At 48.0% G+C, this 15,879-nt stretch overlaps 1 protein-coding gene across 2 annotated transcripts in view; it reads right to left on the bottom strand.

Annotated features, from left to right (window-relative positions):
• DOCK11 (dedicator of cytokinesis 11) overlaps positions 1 to 15,879 on the bottom strand; it is a 76,542-nt gene that overhangs the window by 27,520 nt on the left and 33,143 nt on the right. For both annotated transcript variants that reach the window (XM_041485110.1, XM_041485111.1), the window contains exons 15-31: positions 15,332 to 15,454; positions 15,073 to 15,149; positions 14,389 to 14,573; positions 14,063 to 14,128; positions 13,793 to 13,885; positions 13,278 to 13,401; positions 12,564 to 12,685; positions 12,070 to 12,156; positions 10,881 to 10,970; positions 9,258 to 9,376; positions 7,596 to 7,665; positions 7,396 to 7,521; positions 6,368 to 6,439; positions 5,852 to 5,998; positions 5,307 to 5,390; positions 4,744 to 4,855; positions 1,159 to 1,337 (exon numbers count right to left, since the gene is read on the bottom strand). In XM_041485110.1, the coding sequence (XP_041341044.1) occupies positions 1,159 to 1,337; positions 4,744 to 4,855; positions 5,307 to 5,390; positions 5,852 to 5,998; positions 6,368 to 6,439; positions 7,396 to 7,521; positions 7,596 to 7,665; positions 9,258 to 9,376; positions 10,881 to 10,970; positions 12,070 to 12,156; positions 12,564 to 12,685; positions 13,278 to 13,401; positions 13,793 to 13,885; positions 14,063 to 14,128; positions 14,389 to 14,573; positions 15,073 to 15,149; positions 15,332 to 15,454 (1,876 nt within the window). The remainder of the gene's footprint in view (positions 1 to 1,158; positions 1,338 to 4,743; positions 4,856 to 5,306; positions 5,391 to 5,851; positions 5,999 to 6,367; positions 6,440 to 7,395; positions 7,522 to 7,595; positions 7,666 to 9,257; positions 9,377 to 10,880; positions 10,971 to 12,069; positions 12,157 to 12,563; positions 12,686 to 13,277; positions 13,402 to 13,792; positions 13,886 to 14,062; positions 14,129 to 14,388; positions 14,574 to 15,072; positions 15,150 to 15,331; positions 15,455 to 15,879) is intronic.

The raw sequence follows: 15,879 nt of genomic DNA, 5'->3' as shown, positions 1-15,879 counted from the left end.
TCAGTATGACAAGAGATAAAAAAAATCTTGAAAACCCTCATGGGTTGACAAAACCTTCCCTCAGCTGTTGATGGAGCCGGGGTCTCCTTGGCTGGAGCAAGGGTGTGCCAGCACATGCTCAGCCTGTCCTGCCCTGGGATTTTTTTGCTTTGTAGTCTCTGGACACCAGCTGAGCATCCTGCCCTGGCTCCAGGCAGTTTCCTGGTCACACTGCCCTGAGCACAGCACACACCCAATATATGTATTCACATTTACAACACATACACCAGCATCCTGTGGGACAGCAGTAAGGCAGGGGAGATTCTGAGGAGTCAGGGGAGTGCTGCACACTGCAGGAGCAAACAGCTCCTGAGTTAGCCATGGATCCTCACTGCACAGAAAAGCAAGCCTCCAGCTCAGACCTTCAAACAGGCAGAGGAGGGAGGGAAGAGGAGCTGGCTCTGGGCCCGTGAGAGCCCCTGGCACACCTGGGGCACTCTCCCACCCTTGATGCCAGGAAGCCACCCATGCTCCCAGAAAACACTCAGGAGTGCAGCACACTAGGAGCAATGTGAGGACCAAAACTCTAAACAGAGGCACGTTTTCAAGGGCAGGCAGTGTCTGCACAGACAGCTGGGCACTTTGGAGGGCATATGGGTCAGCAGGGAGCAGTACCAAGATAAAACAAACCCATATCCAGCCTCTTGCAGCATCATCACGTGCTGAGCCTCTGACCAAAGAAAACTGAGATCCACCCAGAGGAAATCCAGCACCTCATGAGAATCAAGACCCTCTCCTCTGGGTCACTAATCAGTGAAACATGCAGCATGTAGCAGAGATCAGTTCTGTTTCCTGATTACAGCATATTAATACAGGACATGAATTAGGCCCAAGACCAGAACATCACTGATGTCCTAATTTTGTCAAACAAACTCTCTCAAGCTCCTTAACGGTTTTGGGGTAATTACCTAAATATTCAGCATGAGCAAGAGGGCTGCAGTTATTTCCTAGATGATTTCTGAGCTATTACTGTTGTTCCATAACTGTCAGATATTTACAATGGTTCCCTAAAAAGCAATTAGAATACCCCTGGTGCACTCTGCAAAATCTAAAATTCTGGTAATTTTTCTCATAAAATGCAACAACATGAAGTTAAAAAGCCAACAAAACAGGCCTGACCTTGTGCTGGTATCTGTTGTCAAAGGCATGCTTGATCAGGAGGTTTTTTAAGACTGAGATGGCCGTATATCTGATATCATAATTGTCCTGCAAGGCAACAGAGGCTTCTCTAAGAAGCATCCCCACGAGGAAGTGATGCCTGCAATACTCATCAGTTAAACTGTACTCAAGATTTGTATCTGAAAGAAACAACAAGGCAATGGTTAAGGGAAATGCTCCAAGAGTCTGTTCAGAGCAAGACATAACAGTCATGTAAGCCACAGAGTCCTCAAACAGTGTTCACCACTCTCCTGCAGTGCACTGATCTTTGAAAAAAGATGAACTGACCATACAGAGTTCTCCAGCAGTGAACTAAGTCATATCAAAGAAGTTGGTGCCTTCCAGTTCAGGCTGTTCATTAATTTCAGCCCTCACTGTTTCAGTAGCAGTTCAAGGCAGGATTTCTGCAATGTGATGCTCTGCAAAGCTTCTCTCTCTATGAGTAATTTGTAAGTCGGAGATGGCTGAAATGGGGCAAGACAGCACAACTTACTGCCTGGGGATGCTCTGCTCCTGGCTGGGGGCTGTCCTGTGAATCCCCATCCACCCAGGCAGCAGGGTGGGAATGGGCAGTGGAAATGGTGGGTTTACCTGGCCACCCAGCCCTAGCAGTGCTGCTGTGCAGCTCATTGCACATCCCCCAGCAATCTGTGTTCCTTCTCTCGAGGTCAGAGAGCAGAGCAGAAGCATGTAGTGCTGCTGGGATGAGGGATGCCAAGGAGGAGATGGTGCCAAGGGAGCAGTCTGCACCCCAGTGTGCACAGCGGGGCAGCCAGGGAGCCAGGCTGGGGCTCCAGGCTGCTGCTTGCCAGAAGCAGACACTGAGCTCAGCTCCTCAGAAGCTGCCCTGACTGCCAAGAGAAAGCCAGCTCAGTACCTCGTCACCTTGCCTCACTTAACCTGCACCCTGCACCTCACACAGACTCAGGCAGATTCTGTGATCAAAGCAGAGGCTGCTACCAGGATAAGGCATCACTTCTGCAGAGGAGCCTGGACAGAGCAGCAGGAAGTGACAGACACACTGACTGTGGTGCAGGGTGTGTGTGCACTGGGGCTGCTGTGAACAGCCTTGTCCTGACACCATTACCTCTGCCAGGCCATCTGCCAAACTAGAGCCACCACAGGGATAACCCCAAAGCTCTCTGTTCTTCCCCCAAAAGTACAAATGCCATATGCTCAGCTCAGACTTTTTTTTTTTTTCCAAAACCCCACAGGTATGAAAGTTCTTCTTTGGTAAGGCAGGGTGCATTCAGCTTTGAAAATCCCAGCCAAAGGGCTCCAACAGTTCTGTGGCTGCAAAAGATATTTTTAAACTCATTTATTCAAAAGTAGCATTTACTGGATTGTGAAACTCTGATTCAGAGGAAAGAAAAAGCCACCTGGAACATTACCTGGCTTTCACTGTTAGTCATGTTAGCAAATGCCTAATTGTCACACATCATGGTTATTACATTAGTAACAATGTAATATTATTTCCATTTGATTGGAAAGTGCATACTTAATTCAACATTAGAGGAGTCGACCATCCCAGTTGGACCTACCTACTGAAGTGAACTGTTCCACAGCAAATGAAAAAAAATCTAATTATGTGTAAAAAGAAACGGGACAAATAAAAAGACAGCAAGAATACACAGGAACAAATAAAGCTCTTGGAAAATCAAGTAATAATCTTGGAGAAACAGGACAGTATGTCATGTTTTAATATTATTTCTGAGGCCTTTGCTTAACTCCCAGCTTCTGTCAATCCCTTGGATTCTGTCCCATCACAACATTGCAAAACTAATCGTGTGCTGCTGGCCATGAGGCCGAGCTTGGGGCTGGCTCTGGCTGATGTGAGCTTGGGGCTGGCTCTGGCTGATGTCCCCATGTGAGGCAGCAGGGACAGACCAACAACCAGCCCTGCAGTAGCTGGGAGGTTTCAGAGCTGCTGCTCCAAGATGCAACACTCCAAGTCAACAGGATGTGGTTTGACAGGGCTGTGAAACCTGCCTGCCCACCTGCACTGGCTGAAGCTGCAGAAACTCTCTCTGTCCACCTTCCTGGGGGCTATTCCTTCTTCTCCTAGAAACAGAGCAGTAGGGGTTTGGGCATCCCCTCCCTGCACCCTCACAGGCTGATGAGGTCAGACACACCAGCAGGGTCCCTCCTGAGCCCTGTGACCACAGATCTGTCCAAAAAGCCAGACAAGTCTGCAGTGAAGGTGCACCCCACACGGTTCTGCCATGGCAGGCAGGGCTCAGGCACCACTGCAAAGGCACCTGTGCTACCTGAGCATGGGCTGCTCCACTGCCAGGAGCTGTGTGTGAACCTCAGCTGCTAGGTCCAGACACAACAAAACACAGCAGCAAAGATGAGCTGCCCTTACAGCTTTTCAATTTAACCATCACAAAGGCAAAGGTGAATGTTAACCAAGAAAGAGCATCCTTATGTTACCATGCCACTAGCAAGCATCAGCGGATGTGTTTTCCTTGGCTGTTTCTAGCAGTACTCTTTTTCTAGCAATACTCTTTGTTAAGCAATGCCAGGCAAGTAGCCAAACTGAAGTAAGAGATTAGCAGCTGGTCCAGAAAGCTCTGAGGGGTCAGATATTTACCACAGTAAGAGATATTTCATTTACTTCTGCCACTTGTATGTGTGTGGAACCACTTTGGGACTTGTATGGCTTCACTGTGAGGCACAGCCAAACATCCCCTTTCCCCACCAGAATACATCATACAATCATAAATCCACTGGGCTTTTACATGGGGAATCCCAATCCTCACTCTTCCCTCCAGTACCTCCACTAGCCAGGCTGCTGGCACCCAAACCTGGCAAACAGAGGAGCCATGAGGAGCCAGAGGGAATGAGGCTCTGTCTGCAGCACTCCTGGGGCTGGCAGGGGCTGCTCCAGCCACAGCACCTGCACACAGCCTCAGCTCAGCCCTTCCACGCCGTGCTGAGCAGCTTCAGCACCAGAGAGAACACGGTGTGGCAGGGAAAGCAGGGTGGGTGTGCAGGGTGCCACGGTACCAACACCCTGGGCATGCACCAAGGACTGGCACGGGCTCCAGCTCTGCTGGCTGCCCCCAGGCCTGAGAGCAAGCTCGAGCACACTGTGCACTGCTGTGCCTTGCTCAGTGTGGAAGCAGAAGGTGACCTGGATCCCCTTCTGGGGGCCACAGGGAGAGCTGGCAGCAGGGCAGTGAGTTCCACCTTTCTCCTGCATCCCGTTCCCTACAGGACCCCCCTTGAGACACCCACGTCTCAGGGGAGGCTGACACTCCTGAGAGGAAAGGATTGCATTGCACAATTTGCCTATTTACTGAAACACAGGCAGTGTCTTCCAGATATTGCTAGTCCCAAGTAAACTTAAATATAGGAAATACCAAGAACACTGACTGCATACCATTCCGGAACAAAATTATATAAACCTGACAGAAAAATATCTTGAGGTTAATGTTCTAACCAGGACATACATTTTCTTGACACCAAACCAAAGTTCATCTAGTCAGAAGCCATGAGCACTAATAAATTATAGCTCTTTAGCCAATCTCTTAAAGAACATACCTTGAACTCTTTGCAGCTTGGGTTTGGAAAATGTCATTGGTAAGTTCAGAGGGATGTAGTGCTCGTGATTGCAAACAGTTTGAAGAAATTCAAACTTGTACTCAACCAGCAGCTGAGATAAAAAAAAAAAAGACAAACACAAAGTATGTTTTTAGTTTGGCCCATTTTCTTCCAGTTCAGTGTACTTGTAGCACAAGGATTGAAGAATGTAATAAATCTATCTATGCTATCTAATAAATAGCATCTGGTAAAACTCACTAATAATTGGCAAATTCTTGTGTTGTTCTGCCTAAGTGTCAATGCATACAGGTGTCACTTGGGACTTTGTATTTTTCATTCAGACCATTAACCACTCTTTCCTGTCATTCTGACTCTTTACATCACTTTAAAGAACATCTGGCTACAGGCTCTTACCCCAGACAAAGAGGTCTCCACCTCTAAAAGACTCTGCAGGAACAGAGTCTAAAAGACCTCCAAGACTTGTATAAAATAATCACTACAAAGCTCTGACTGATGTAGATGTGTACAGCTGCAAACCACTTTTCAAGAAACCTACTGCTTACCTTAGGGTCTTTTGGGCTGAATCCAGAAATGTAATCATTTATCAAGTTAAAAACAAATCCTCTGTCCATAAAGGTCAAGCAACGCTGGAGAAAAAATAGCAATATGTGACCAACCATTAAAAATCAAAGCAATCATCTTAAATCCCCTGCATACTACCGTCCTGCCAGCAGCCAGATTTTATCCTCTGGGTTGCTGCTGATTTTCCAAAACATACATGATCCTGTTTCTCTGAAATCATTTGGATGACTTTACTTAAGTAGTCTCCAGTGGACAACAAAAATATTTAAAATGAGAGTATATATATTTCAGGTTCCAAACAGTTGCTAGGAATGCCTGAAAAGCCTCAGTAACATACAAAGTTACTGTCTCTTTGGAAAGAGGTTTCTTTCCTAGGACAGCTTATCCCCTCGAGAATTTTTACAACTGAAAAAACCAAAGACAAGATAAATTAAAACCACATTTGTTTGCTTGCTCCATATCTCTCATTGTCAATCTCTCTTTTTTTTCCTGATCAAATCCTGGGAGAAGGAAAGAAACCGCTGACCTTCAGGAAGTTAGCCAAGCTGAAGTTGACATTCCTGGACTCCTCGGGGATCTCGTTATAGCGGATGGTGACGTGAGGAATGATGGCCAGCAGCAGCGAGTGCAGGGCGTGCTGGTAGGACTCGGGGAACCTCTGGCCTCTGGGCAGCTGAAACCAAGAGCACAGCCCAGCTCAGGGCTGCAAGCCACAGCTGGGACAGCTGAGCACAGGCACGAGCTCTTTAGCATTTGCTTTTGTCGCTTCCTAATACAACAGTGATCAAAGAAAGTATTGGCTGCAACTGCAGTAGGTAGTAATGGCAAAGGAGGCTGCACAAGCCATAAGGACTTCTGGAATCTTTAAATTAAAACTGAGAGTGAAAGGGCAGAAAAGGGAAAAGTAAAGTGAAAAAGAAAGTGAAGCTGTTCAGCTTGGCAGGTTTGTTTTATTTTTAAATAGTCACAGAGCTTTTCAGAAAAGCTTTTGGAGGAGTTTGTGACAGTATTGTAATGCAACATTGACCAAATTTATATTTACCTTGATTTTGTTTTCTTCCAGTAAGTACATTGCCATGGACTTTGCCAGTGCTTCAAAGAAAAACCACGAGTACTAGAATGAACAAAGAATACTATTACTTTTCTCAGCAGGATTGAACATGACTGATATTCCCTGACTATGTGGGGAAGCACCTGTGTGGGAGGGAAAGCTCACATGCAAGTGGGTTTCTGTAAGCACAGCTGTGCTTGCACAGCTGCCTGGGAATAGATGCCTTTGCTACCCAGAGATGTCCTGCCAGTCTTAGGGTGGGAACGCACCCCAATGCACCCTGCCAAGAACCAGCAGAGTTTGGGGTGCAAGCCCAGAGAGGCAGAAACTCAGTTTGCCTCCCATGAGTCACCCTTCAGGTGTGGCTTGAGGAAAATAGGTAAAACTGGCAAAATGAACAGCCTTTTGCTGCCTCCTGCCATGGGCCTAAACAGAGGCTCTCCGCAAGAATTCATCTCTGTTTTAAGGGGAGTGTGGTGGATACTCCATGTGTGGAGACACGAATCTTGACTCTATGTTTTAGAAGGTTGGTTTATTATATTATGATATATAGTATATTAAAATACTATATTAAAACTACACTAAAAGAATAGAGAGAAAAGGATTCATCAGAAGGTTAGAAAGAACAGGAATGGAATGAATAACAAAATTTTGTGACTGCTCACAGCCTGGACACAGGTGGCTGTGATTGGTCATCAAGTGAAAACAATCCACATAGACTAATTTAAGATGCGCCTGTTGGTAAACAATGTCCAGACCACATTCCACAGCCATCAGATAGTTAACTGTTTACATTTCTTTTCTGAGGCTTCTCGGCTAAGAGAAAAATTCTAGCAAAGGATTTTTCATAAAATATCATAATAACAGGGGAGAACCTCAAGGATGTGGATGTAAGGAGTTGGTTTGCATGGAAGGTTTGCCCCTGCAGCGGGTTTAGATGGGGATAAGTGTTGGGCTTTACACCAGACCCCCTTTTCTTCCCCTCTACCCTTGGCAGCCAAGTACTGCCAACACCTCACCTTGAGGAGCTTATTGATGGCCAGAAAATCTGCTGACTGCTTCAAGATGGTGGCCATGGAAAGCACCAGGATTTCGTGGGTCATCTTTGCCTGCTTGGCACTGGGTTTCTCGGCTCGGAAGACGTACTGAGGCAAGAAGAGCAGGGTCAGGGTGAGCTGCCCCCAGCAGGGACTCTGGAGGGCAGAGTGTCACCACTGACCTTTAGGAAGGAGCGCAGGTAGTGGTCCAGACCTTCCTCATGACACTTGGACACGATGTGCAGAAGAACCCTGGGGAGAAACGTGGTTTGTGTTCAGCACGCCACACAAGGGCAAGTTCCTCTGCCTCGCAGAGCAGACACACACGTGTCCCACCTGCCCAACCCCAAAACCTCACCACTGACACGGCCTCATTTGCAGAGCGACAGCTCTTGCAGGCCAGCACCCCCACACAGCTCCTGCACCACCCTGGCACAGAGCACTCAGAGGAGGTGCCCAAAGCCTCTTCTCCACTTCTGTGCTGGCCCAGGAATGGCCCAGACAAGCTGACTTTTAGCACTCAGGACTCCTTGCACAAAGAGGCGAGACAGAACATTTTCCATCGTTGTTATAATCTGACACCTCCTTGCATCCCCAGGATTTATTAATTCTGGAAGCCTCCTTTTTTTAAAAATTTATTTACATCACATGCTCCTTGTTACATGCACTGGCTTATTTTGGGCTGTTGCCTTGCAGTGTGGGAAGGTCAAGCAGGCGCTGGAGAGCATGCCAGCCCTCTGGACTCACTCCCAGGTGGCTGATCAAGGCAGCAAGAGCCTGGTTTCCCCAGCCACTGCTGGGGATTTACATTCCACTCCCAGCCAGAGGGAACAACAAGCCATTGCATGTTGTCACAGACCCCACAGGCCAAACCACAAGGAGGAGTTTACAAGCCATTTATCAGATAAAGTGGGTTTTAAATTCCACTATGAAAATCTGATGAAAAAAGAGATGTTGTTAAACAGAACGATACTGACAAACTGGAAAGTATCAGGCCAAGCTTTGATAAAAATCTCTGGAAATGAAGGTGGGAGCTGGTCACCCAACAGGTACCTGGGGTCACCTGCTGCCCTGTCCTCGCCCTCTCCAAACAGAGTGGAAATACAGTGCTCCACAAAGGAAAAGTTCTCATGACCCACACCATATGGTGCAGGGCTGTGACTGCAACAGGCACCACGCCCTGGGGACCAGGGCTCAGCCTCCAGCCTGCAGTTCCATGGCAGCAGGATGCTCCTGGTACACGGAGGCATGCTCTGTATGGGACCAGAGCAGGTGACATCCAGCACCCGAGGCAGCACCGGGAGGAAGGTGCACGTTTTGCATGTTTTAGTGCATCTCTGGGTTCCAGGGGTCGCTGCTGGTGCCAGGCAGGGAAGGTGCTCCGGCTGCAGCTCCCTGCAGTGCTGCCCGGGCCGCTGCTGCCCTCTCGGGGCTGCACAGCTGGAGCTGCAGCACTGCCACAGCAGCCCCAGGAGCAATCCTGGCACCAGGGACTGGCGTGTTAGGATGAGACCAGGACACTGCTCCTCACATCTGCTGCCTGCAGCTGGGACACACCTGGGCACTCTGCAGCCTTTTGATAAGACAACTCGGCTCCCAGAGCCACCAAACCCTTTCTCTTTAGAGACACAAACCAGCAGTATCTTTACAGTACCACGTTTTTCCTCACACCACTCCCAGAAGAGCCCCACAATGCCCCCACGCCACCCACATGATCCATGGGAAGACAGCAGCAGGGGACAGCCAGTGCTGTCCCTCAGCACCCTGTTCTGCAAACCAGAGCCTGCTTTGCGCTGCCATCGGTGGCCTTGCATTTGTCACTGGATGGCTCACCCAGCACTCACATGGTGCAGTTGACAGCTACTTCATCCTCCTGCGTCACGTTTGTGAGGACTCTAAATAGTTGCATAAGAATTACAGGTAGAAACTGAATCATTACTTGGATCTCCATGGCGTGCAAACACTAAAACAAATGTTCAGAACACAGACACTTTTAGTTCAATGTGTTGCAGATGTTAAACGTTTACAGTCCGCAGGCATTTCTGTGGCAATGGGACAGGCAAAGGCTGCAGGGTGTGGAAATGCTTCAGCCCACTGCAGGACAGGGCAACTGGGAGCTGCTGCCTCCTTCTGACAGATCCCAGCTGCAAACCTTCAGGGATCACTCATGGCAGGCATTAATCCTCCTCACAGATGTGTGCAGGCAGCTATGACTTTGTTAAAGGTCACATGCCAGTATTCGATTTGAAAAGCCCAGAATTTAAGGCTGAAGTTTTGCTTTCAAGTCTTCTCATCACTTGTGCCAGTTTTTTGAAGTCCCATTTCCACAAATGCCTTTGGAGCATGAAAAACTGCTGCCCAATGACTTTCAGAGAGACTTTTCGTTTCAAAGAGCACAGCTTGCTATTGCAAATGGAGTTTAAGGCACTTGGTGAAGGTCGGGATGGCCTCGTGCACACACCCTCCACCAGACTCACAGCTCTTGTGCCTGAAGCTCATGATATGAGTCTAGGAAATACAGCATGTTTCATTTTCAGTTTTCAAACCTGCAAATCTAACAAAAGGTTTTTAAATCTGTATCTAGCTATTTAAATTACTGCAATTATTGAGGTGGTGGTGGTGGTTAAGAATCCCTCACTTGTGGTTAGCACATACCCATCTCCCTGTCTAGGCTGCAGTGAGGGTGCTGGGGCTTGGCAGGACTGGGACTTGGCAAAATGCTCACAACAAAGCTACTGTGACTTTAGTGCTTGGCTTCAAAACCTGCTATTCTTTCTATTTCTTAAAATATTTATACCTTATCTGACACATATTAAGTAACCCTGTGGTGATACATCCCCACCACTGGAAGTGGAGCTGTTGCTACAGCACCACTCTGAAAAACAGGCAGTTATGGAAGGAAACAAGGACAGTAAATAGCCAAGAATATTTCCTGCAGAAGCCCTTGCTGGACCTGCTTCAAAGCCCTTACTCATGCTGCAGTGATTACCAGAAAGATGGGTCTAGGTCATAAGTCACCTCTGCTCAAATTCAACTGGCTGATAATCTCGCATATCTTTTTCAGCCTGAAAAAAATCTCCCGTTTCGAAAGGGCTTCCAGAAAACAAGGAATTGTGCTACAGTTTAAAGGGCTGAATCAAACCTAGAGCAGCAAGGGAGGAGTGTGTGAGTCCACCAGGAGAGAGCTTTGCCATGAGCATGGCAGGGCAATGCTGACTGCTTGTTTTATCCCTTGTGGAAGGCAGAGGGAAGCAGCACACAGAAAATCGTCTGACAAGATAAATGAATGTAGGGACATGAAAAAACATTTCATTTAAATACCAGCCCACCTGACAGGATAAAGCAAAAGTAAGGGTACTGCACAATGCACTGGCCCCGCAAGGGTGTGTTCCCAGAGGGCAGGGTTCTGGGTATTTGCTGACAGTCTCTAAGAACACAAATGAAGCCCAGCGACAGGCACTGTTCACCTTTAGGTATTTAACAAGCTCTCCTGGTACTTCCTTAGCTCCCGCCTGAACCAGCTGGCAGTAGTGGAAGAATTTGTGCAAGTGCATGTCCTGGAAAAGACAAACAAATTCAGTTCAGCAGCCTCAACATCTGTCAGCCCCTACTTTGTCACTTGCACTTGGAAATCTGGTGCCTTACCTGCAGCAGTGGGCCATGTCCCCAGCAAACCCCAAGTCCCTGCCAGTGGCACTTCTGGCCCCCAGCTGCCATCTCCCAGGACTGCTCTCTGTCTTTTCCAACATACCCATCCCCTGCTCAGCCCCTGGCTCCCAGCTAACCTCAATATTAAGCACAAAAGTTCTAGCAGTGTTAAAACTCTCCTGTGGTTGTACTACCCTGAGCTCCAGTCCCCAGCCAGCACTGGCCTGGAGAAACAGAAACCCTCCCAAGAGCTGCAACTCACAGAAACTGCCTCACCCCCTGCATGACCACCCTCCTACTGTCCATCTGGGAAAGACTCTCCTTCCCAGTACTCTCCCTCCTCCTCCAAGGTTAGATTTAATTACTGGGTTATTTAACTCTGAAAAGCATCTGGAAATGTAATTTTGGGGGGAAGCACAACTACTATGCTGCTCTCAGTGCTATACAGAGTCAGTAAATCTCCAAAAACAGAATTAGATGCTGAAAGCCATTTGCTCTGAATGTAAATGTACCTGACAGCATCCAGCCAAGGGCATTCCCCCAGGAGCAGTGCTGACAGGACAGCCCTAGAGAACGGGCTGGGGATCTTTGCTGCACATCATGTGAAACTTAGGGAAGTCCACCGCTGCCATAATACAGCAGAACACACCAGGACTTGGTAAAACAGCCTGAACTGCTTTCCAAGGGAAACCAGGGCTGTTTTCTTGTGTCTGCTGCTGTCAGAGAACTTTTTTTTAAAAAACTTGGACTCGACGATCTTAGACGTCTTTTCGACATTTCGGCCAAGGAAACATCAGCCCCTCCCTAGGCTCATTCAGTCACAGATTATCTCGCCCCATCCAGCCAAGGAGCAGATCCCAGCCATGCTGCTTCAGAAGGATCTCAGTGCTGCTTTGCAGAGCAGGTACCAGGGCCCTCTTTCCCACACCACCTATGGCTTAGCTGTAGTAGAGACACAGCAGTTTCTTCCTTTACATTTGTGCTGGAAGTTTTTAAAGTTTGACTTACCTGGGTGTAAATGGTAGAGTCCAAATGGATTCTGATTTTAAACAGTGGCTTTGCTCCATCCACCCACTTTGCATCCGTGCTGGGCTGCTGTGAACACACAACATCCAAGTACTTGGTTTCAGACTAGGGTGAGAAGGTGGCTCACCTGCTCAGAAGGTACTGGCTGGGGTGGAAGAAGGGGCCCACGCCGCACAAACACCACTTTCCCCATGAAAACAGGCACACAGAGCACGGGCTCATTCTCCTGCTCTGTGCCATCTGCAACAGCCCAGCCCACCACAGAAATACCCTCTGCAACTGGAATACCCAGAGAAAAGTGGAATTAAAGGGGTCCTGCCTCCCAGCCCTAAGAACTTTAAGCTTTGGGTGTCCCCTGCAGTAGAGATCTTTTCACCCGAGCAAAGCACCAACAGAAACCCAGAATTTACAGTGGTAACCAAAGCTCAGCTTCCCTCCTCCTTTTCCATTCAAGCCCACTTCAGATGGCCTCCTACCTTGCGTGAGTCGCTGTCTGCAAGGCCCAGGTAGCCGGGGGGGAGGGCGGATGCCACGGGCAGCTGCCGCTCCAGGGGGACGATGCGCCCGTCCTTCAGCAGCGGCACCCAGCTGAACCCCACTGCGGAGACAACCACGGCAGCAGGGTCAGCACACACACTGGCACATGCTCAGCTCACCCCAGGAAGTCCAAACCTGCAGCTGTGCAAGTGGCTTTAGCAAGGGATTGACCACAGCAGTGGCATTAATGCACTTTTTACCCGGGGAACAAAATTCAGACACAGCACAGACCAGGAACAGTGCATGAGCCATGGCTGGGCACCATGCTAAAGGTCCTTCTCCTTTGGATGAAGGGAGAGGCTTCCCAGCCAGCGGGACCCAGGGGTGCACATGCCCAGTGTTGCCAGGATCAGCCCCTGAAACCCTGATCTCACAGCAAGTTTTTACTGGTGACCTGCCTGACAACAGCACATTTGTGCAAGTCAAGTCAGGAACATACAGAAAGAGCTGTCAGACTGCAGCAAAAATTTGAGATTTAATATAAACTAAACCCATGGAGTTTATCCATTTTTGATCTACAATTTCATATTAGGTTGATTTTAGAAAAGAAAATTCATATAGGCTGGTATGCTAATCACTTTTTTTTCAATGTCCCATTTGTTTTATCTTGGCCTTTTACGCTCCAACAGAAGTAATTTAAGCATTGAACATACCTTGAGTTTCAACGGTGTCTTGTTTTTTCGATGTTGCCTTTGTATTAATTTCACAGCTGACATGATAGAAGGTGAAAAGCAAATGATGCTTTTGATGGAGGTGAATTGGAAGCTCAATTTTAATCTAAAATGATATCATGATAGATCAGACTGTATTTTTAGTTGTGGAGTAATATTTTAGTTCTATTTCATTTCACAAATGTTATGTTGTATGCAGTTACACAAGACAATTCTTACCCATCTTAAATAACTCCTAACATTTCCACCACATTTGCAACATTACTTATTAATGGGGGTGTGTGATTGGAGTGCACAAAGCGTGACAGTAAAGACAGCAGAAAACAAACTGACATCAAAAACTGACAAAGGCTCTGGCTTTGCTGAGCCCTTCTGCTGAGGCAAAGGGCTGGTGATTATCTTTTATTTCACCCAGCCCTAGAAAAGGAGGCATCCTGAAAAGCCCCTTGGCACTGTAGCATCCAGGAAAATGTGCTGTTTCCCCCAGGTGCTTTTACCTCATCATAGAACTCCGGGCTCTGGTTGTGATGCAGCACGGCAGCGAACGCGTTTGTGGTCAGCAGAGGGCCCCCGGGTTTGCCATATATGCACTGCAAACACAAATTAACAGCTGAATTCACGCTCCTGCCACCCTAAATCAGCTGGGTAAATTAAACCAGCGACCATGGAAAAAACAGTGCTTTTCTCCTGCCCTGCTCAGCCTGGCTGGTACAGAGCACCCAGCAGTGGCCAAACGGCAGCCCTGTTAAAAGGCAGCATTAACCCACCTTTAATGGCCTGGCATCAGCTTCATCTGAATCCCTGAACTCAACACAGACAGCAATATTCCTTGCCTGAAATGGGGGAGAACAGGAGTATGAGCAGCAGCATCACCCTGGCCCACGCCAAGCCTGACTGCAGGTCACTCCCCAGTCATTCCCAGGACACTCCTCAGGTGATCCCCAGGTCACTCCCCAGTCATTCCCAGGACACTCCCCAGGTGATTCCCAGGTCACTCCCCAGGTCACTCCCCAAGTGATTCCCAGGTCACTCCCTAGGTCACTCTCCAGGCCTCTCCCCAGATGATTCCCAGGTCTCTCCCCAGGTCACTCACCTTTGCAAACACCTTCTGGTTCTCGTACTTCAAGTGCAAGGGGTACACGTAGAGGTGGTTTTTGTAGACGGTGAAGGGGTAACAGTATTTTGCAACTTCTGGGACAAGCTCCTCCACTTCAACTGCAATGTCCTCACAGCCCTTCTCAAAAGGTTTTATAGGAATGTAGGAAGCTGTGAAACAATCTATAAGAGAATAAGAACTGAAAAAATTAGGTCCACTAAAAAAGCATTTTGGACAGGAGATTAGCCTACATAACCTGCGACAGGAGTTGACAAAAGCCCATGGAATTACACTGAACACATCATAAGTCCTTTCTTTGCTTCAGTTTCTTTAAATGCAAGGTAAAGAATCACACTGACCATGACTGCAAAGCCCTACAAAGTTATGGACCAAAAATGTGATATGAGATTGGTGCAAAAGCAGGCAGCTGGCTTCCTTCAGATTTAGGATGTGATGGCCAAAATGTAAAAAGGATCAATCCCTCAGGTAAATCTCTGCACTTGGACCACATCTCCACAGAATGCATCAGAAAGACTCACAAGTCAGTGGTTGTGCTGAATTACTCATTTCTGATGGCAGCCCTGAGACACTCTTGTTAATGCAACAGCACAATCCCCCCTAGAGGCATTAACTCCTGAGGCTCAAGCCATCAGCACTTCTGTTAAGACCCAAGATCCTTACTTGTGAAGTCCAGTGGGATGTCTTTGATGATGATATTTAACTGGGCTGGAATGACCTGAAGTTTTGTCTTCTCTGGTCTGTGTTAGGGAGAGAGGAACAAGAGTGTGAACCTTGAAAGCTCAGGTGCTGAGCACATCACCAGCACTTTTTGCTACCCTCCAAGTATTTCAGAAATTGCCATCTCATGCTTACTACACTTAACAGTTTAAAAATGTATGTCAAAATGCCTGCCCAGCCCCTGCACCAGTCTCTCACTTACTTCTTATACTCCGCTAAAAGCTTCAGCATATCTTCATTTGAGAGTTTGCCACTGTCTTGCTTGTACAGGGGTGAGAATTTTCCATCAGCATCAAGAGTGCCCTGGGAGTCTTTGAAAACCGGCCTGCAGAAACAAAGAGGTGTCTTTTCTAAATGTTGGCAAATATACAGACACTGAGGTCTTTGACACATCTGAAAGGCAGTTCATCAGGCAAGGGGTTCACTGGCCTGTGACTGCTCCCAGTACCACAGTCCTGCCCGTTCTCCCACCCTGACCTGGTGCTTAGCCCCCCCCAGGCTGCAGCTGCCACATGAAATCACACAGGACATCATTACCCATTCCCCTCTCTCCAGCCAGGTCAGGACACATTCAGCCCATTTTCAAGCCTGGTCCACAATCCCTAACACCCTTCCATCCCCTCCCACCAACACCAAGTGGTAAAGCACCTTCCCACTTGCACATGGGGTCAGAGCACAGAAACCCTCCTAGGAAAGGAGTGCACGATAAAAACCAGTTTGGGGACATGCACCAGATTCCTCCTGAGTCAG

This window comes from Pyrgilauda ruficollis, unplaced genomic scaffold (assembly GCF_017590135.1).
Source record: "Pyrgilauda ruficollis isolate IOZ18807 unplaced genomic scaffold, ASM1759013v1 scaffold7, whole genome shotgun sequence".
Taxonomy (NCBI): domain Eukaryota; kingdom Metazoa; phylum Chordata; class Aves; order Passeriformes; family Passeridae; genus Pyrgilauda; species Pyrgilauda ruficollis.
The sequence above is the reverse complement of the archived record's forward strand: the minus strand, read 5'-3'. Positions and strand labels throughout refer to the sequence as shown.